Raw genomic sequence first — 5407 nt, 5'->3', positions numbered from 1 at the left:
AAATTAATTCAAGGGCCCCAGTGATTAATCATATATTTATAAAGTGTCTTACTATAATAATATTAATTCAAGGGCCCCAGTTATTAATCTCATTTTTTTTGGCCAGTTATTAATCTTATTAGGTAATTCCGTGTGTAACTGAAATATTGTAACTGAAATATTGTTATTTATTTATCAAGTAGTATATTAATCACATATTAACTCGAATTTTGTTATTTATTTATCAAGTACTATATTAATCATATATTGATAAAAAGTGTCTTCCTATAATAATCCTATAATATATATTTATTTATCAAGTACCTTTACTCCATTAGGGCCAACACACCCGAGTTGTAGAACCACTCCGTGAAAGCGGCGTATACTTCATCGTCGGAGTCGGAATCACCATGGCAATATCTTGCAGCAGGAATAGCTCGAGATGAGAGTAACATGTCTTCTGATGATTGCTGCCAGTTTATAATAACCAAAAAAAAAAAAAAAAAAAAAAAAATTAACATAAAAAATTTTAACATAGTACGAAACACCAGTATAAACATTCATTCACTAGACTTTATTACAAGAGGTCTTAGTATTTTTTTTTTAGCTGATTATCAATATAAATCAAAACACAGCATATTGATGCATAAATTCAAATTAAAATAACTAAAGCTATTCAACTGTAAATTCAATTCAATACAAATTAAGATCCTCCACACCCATAAATATAACATAATGTTGAAATCCTACTAATTAAAGAGGGAAAAAAAACCGAGTAATAAAAACTAAACGACTTAGCAACACATGTAATACAATTCCTGATTAATTATTTTGTGCAAATTCATACATGTTTCTAACACTTTCAATCTAACTTCATTGCAGCCCAAATAAAAAACATTTAACCATACAATATTTTCAACCATAAATAAATCTTAATGAAAATAATGTTACCTTTATATGCGCCGAAACTACATGACCGTATAGTGTATCCTGTCGTCTAGTGAAATAGGGTACAACGCGCTTATCCCAAGCGATGAGGACACCGCCCAGGCCGGAGCTGGGTCCTACTGATTCAAGCCTGTACTCACCGACCATCTGACTCCTAACATGAGGAAGCATAGGCCTACTACACCTTGCTTCAGTCATCATCACAACCATGGGCTTGTATTTGTTGTGAATTAGCTCAAATTGCTCACGAAATGAAGGCCTATGGGCGTTCCGTGTATTCCAAATCTGTCTTTCACTGTATTCCGGGACCAATTCATAGAAGATGATATGTCAAGCCGGTACTGTGGCATAAGGATTCGCAGTGAAACGGAGGATGGAATACCAAATCTGGCACTCGGCTCTAGTGTGGTCCTTTGGAATGGCCGGAGAATCAGCAGGCCATCTTTCGGTCCCCATTTCCGCGAAGTTTTCGCTACCCATAACCCGATTCTAATTATTGTGACTGAGGTTGGGTCACAAGCCACCAATCTGACAAGGACTCTTCAGTCCTTGGGTACAACCCTCACCTGGAAGTTTGATGAAGGGAAGGGCATCCATGGGGGGAGTGTAATCATGTGGGATGCAGCAAGGGTTGCTGCTACGGTGTATGTGGCTGATTGCACTTCTTCCCCCCTCCGTGTTGTGGGTTCTGTGCATGTTGGAGTTTAGGAGTGAAGGTAAGTAATTCCACAATAATAATTTAATTTTTTCACTTAGGGACTTGAAGCTGTGACATTACTCAGTTAAGTGGGTATGTTTCAATTCTTCATCTCTAATGCCATCCCTAAAGAGTTCCTTTTCATGGTTGAGCTTATGAGAAATTAACGTGTGGGTGTTTGTAGGACTTTTCCTTAATGCTGTAGGAATTGTAAATTCGTTTTATTTTTCCTTAATGCTGTTTTGTTAATGCTGTGTTATAATATTATTTACTTTTTTCACTTAAATTTCAGTTTCCACTATAATACAATTTAATGCGGTTTTTTTTTTTTTTTTTTTTTTCTCCTCGTAATTTCTAATTGTGTTTGGATGGGCATTGCATAGTGGTAAAAATAAATTTCTCGAGTTACTATTTGTTGGTAAAAACACTTTTACCTTTAGGACGATTTAAATATTTATGTTCTTTTTTTCCTTATATTTCTAAATTTTTTTTTTTTCCTTATATTTCTAAAAGGGCATTATGGTAAAAAAAATTTGTTGTATTGATATTTGTCGAAAAAAAATTTGTTTTTGCCTATTTATTGTTTACAAAAAAATGTGTTTCAGCTTTTCCTTATACCTGTAAATTAACTTTTATTAATATTATTAAAAATGTTTCATAAATTAAGATTATAACTAATTATACTTTAACCTTACAAACATGAACAGGTGCAGGTCAGGGTTGGCATGGAGGTCTAAGCTACTATGATGATGGCGATGATGTTTAGCAGGGGTCTTAAAACTAATAATATTATCATGTTGTGTACTAAATCTACTACTGTAGTCGAACTTTTTAATTAAGTTGGGTTGTGTTGTATTTAAGTTTTAACTTGATGTAGTAATGTTTGTCACGTAGTCTGTGTGTACTCGCAGTGAACTATCTTATCAGTTGATGATGTGTCTTGTCCCTTGGGACTGTTTATCTATTTCTCTAATGTTTGAATAATATGTGTGGCGTGTTTAGTAAGTTTGTTTGTTATTTTTTTTTTTAAAAAATCAAATTGATTTTATTAATGTGTGGTTTTAATATTGGCAGTTTTTAATTAATTTTTTTTAAAAAAATAATCAAATTTATTTATTTAATTATTTTAGTTTTATTCATCATAAACTTTTAACATTAAAATGGAATTTCTATGCGCTCTTGGCAGTTTTTTTCCATACTAATTTTAAAACATTGAATAAATTAAGGAAGACTATTCAATCCAAAAAAATTGTAGATTTTTGACTTTAAATTAGAAAAATATACAGTTTAAAATAATAAATAACACTTTAACAAATATTATGAACATTTATTTGATGCATATATTCGATCTGTAATGTCTAAACTTTAAACATTTGATCATATAGTTGATTAAAACTTTAACCCATCATTTTTTTCGAAAATAAATCAAACTCATGAAATTACCAATGAAATTATTTTAATGCTAATAAATCAAACTCATGCTAATAATATGTTTATTTCTACAATAAAAAACAATAAAATAGCTAATTAATTACGGTTACACATGTTGATACTACCAACCAGTAACACCATTCTTGGTGATGCGGAATGCACAGCGACGGCCTTCTAGGTTTGAGTTTGAGCTTTTCACAACCCTCCACTCACGATACCATGAATCATTAGATAAATTGTATTGATTAGAGATAAACATCCTATTAGGAATCATACTTTGCCACTTGGGTCCTAAAGATGCCATAACCTCACGACCTGATGTAAAGGTACCTGACACATTTGGAGGGAAGACATCCGCGACTTCGTTGACCACTACAACTGCAATGTTGTACTTCTTTGCAATGTCTTTCATTTTATTGACTACAGACATAAGCATACGATTACGATCGCTAAACCCTTTAGCCGTGTTGTTGTGTTCATGCCTAAATAAATAGGCTATTGAGTCGAGTACAACAACCCTTGTATGCCTACATCCTTCAAGAGAATGCAAGACCATCAACTCAACTTGGCTTAACACTAAAAGTAATTGGTCTGCAGAATCTATTTTCTTTACATTGACTAAACTTAGCGGATTCTCATCGACAACTTTATTATGTAATAAATATGTACTTACTTGGTTTAGTCTCTCGGCAGGAAACACCGGACATGCTTGTATGTATATTGATGACCCGTACAACCCTCCATCCTGCGGCTCCAATAAGCATGTTAACAAAAGCTGCAAGCATATTTGGGTCTTACCTACCCCACTCTCTCCATAAATTTCAGTTATTTCTCCTATTTGTATGCCGCCCTCCAAAATTAAGTCGATTGGATTGCAAATGGTCATAATTTTGTGATGCATTACAACACAACACATAAACGTATTTGATATGTGTAATGGATAAGATAGGATTATAATGGCAAAAAATCCAAGAACTTCTAGGGGTTTGGGATAAAGTTTGGGGTCAAATGAGTTTTTGGGGTCAAATGAGTTTTTGGGTAGCTCTCAAAAACAATTAAGCTCTCAAAATCAATTAAAATGAAAGGGCATAAAGTTTTTGGCCCACCTTTATAGACAAGGACATTAAAATGAAAGGGAAACGCAAAGGACATTTTTAAAAAAGGGCATAAAGTTTTTGGCCCACCTTTATGGACAAGGACAGGAGCTGGGCTCGAACTACAGTGATCTGAGACCTTCTTCCCTTAGTCTACTCACGCACGCATAGGTTAGCAGCACTACCTTACCTTACCTCCTATTTTGGCCTGACACGTGGACTATTTTGGCGGGAAAATAAGGCACATGTTGAGTTAAATGGCGGGAAGAACTACAATAAAAAAAAACCACTACCTAACTTTTCTTCCATATGTAATACTTTCCACAAAACCCAAACCAACACAGCCAATATTCAAAATACAGCCCACCATCCCACCATCAATCATGGATTTAGACGAATTAGCCATCCCGGTAAGGAGTATTAAGAGTGTAGATTCAAAAACATCAATAACGAAAAACGCAAATAGCAAATTGTTTGTTTGTAACACAAACCAGCCAGTACCATTGATCATTAAACCAACTCAAACACTCGACATTCAACATAGGTTTCCCCAGCCAATTGGGGGAAACAGCTACAATGGAAGCGGTTTCTTGGGGGAGATCAAGTCACTACTAATCGGGGATGGTGACACAGTTCAAACACAGCTTGTAAGAGCTCGGGATGTGGCACTTAAAATAGCCAGAGGTGGTCACGTCACGGGTGACCTCATTGTAATACGCAAGGGGGGCAAAGTTTCCCCTGCACATGTTCCCGATCTCTCAGACCTAGCTATGCTTCCAAAGCCTCTCAAGATCGCAATTCAGAGGATCCTGCTGGATGAAGGTGGTACTAAAGGAGACGGATACGAGCATGTCATTCCGAAGTCAATTAAAAACATCTTAGACCCATGCTCAGTGTTGCCACGGTTAAGGGAAAGTTGTGCCCTTATGGAAGGCGACCATCTTATGCATACGAACAGTGACTCCAACGACATCAAGCTAATAAGTGTGGGTGGTGTTCACCTCTGGAAAAAGTTATCGCTTGTTTCGAATTGGACAAGTAAGAACCCGTTAGATGGCCGGAAAATTGCTACAATATTTGAAGTGACTGTAGCTCCAACAGAAACTGCAGTTTGCCGTATAGTCACATGGAATTGCCGTGACATGGCAAGGAAATCATTTATGGACAACTTAAGCCATGTAATATCAGTCCACATTCCCGACCTTTTGATACTTACAGAGACCAGGGTTTCAATTAACATGGCCAGAGTTATTTGTCA

The 5407-nt window shown here is 35.5% G+C and overlaps 1 protein-coding gene across 1 annotated transcript; it reads right to left on the bottom strand.

The window, feature by feature from the left end:
• Window positions 1-3176: 3176 nt before the first annotated feature.
• On the bottom strand, window positions 3177-3941 carry LOC145613610 (DNA repair protein XRCC3 homolog). The gene has a single exon (XM_081668707.1). The coding sequence runs from the start codon at window positions 3939-3941 to the stop codon at window positions 3177-3179; it is 765 nt and encodes a 254-aa protein (XP_081524833.1).
• Between the last annotated feature and the right edge of the window lie 1466 nt (window positions 3942-5407).

This window comes from Chenopodium album, chromosome 25 (assembly GCF_948465745.1).
Source record: "Chenopodium album chromosome 25, dcCheAlbu1.1, whole genome shotgun sequence".
Lineage (NCBI taxonomy): Eukaryota > Viridiplantae > Streptophyta > Magnoliopsida > Caryophyllales > Amaranthaceae > Chenopodium > Chenopodium album.
The sequence above is the reverse complement of the archived record's forward strand: the minus strand, read 5'-3'. Positions and strand labels throughout refer to the sequence as shown.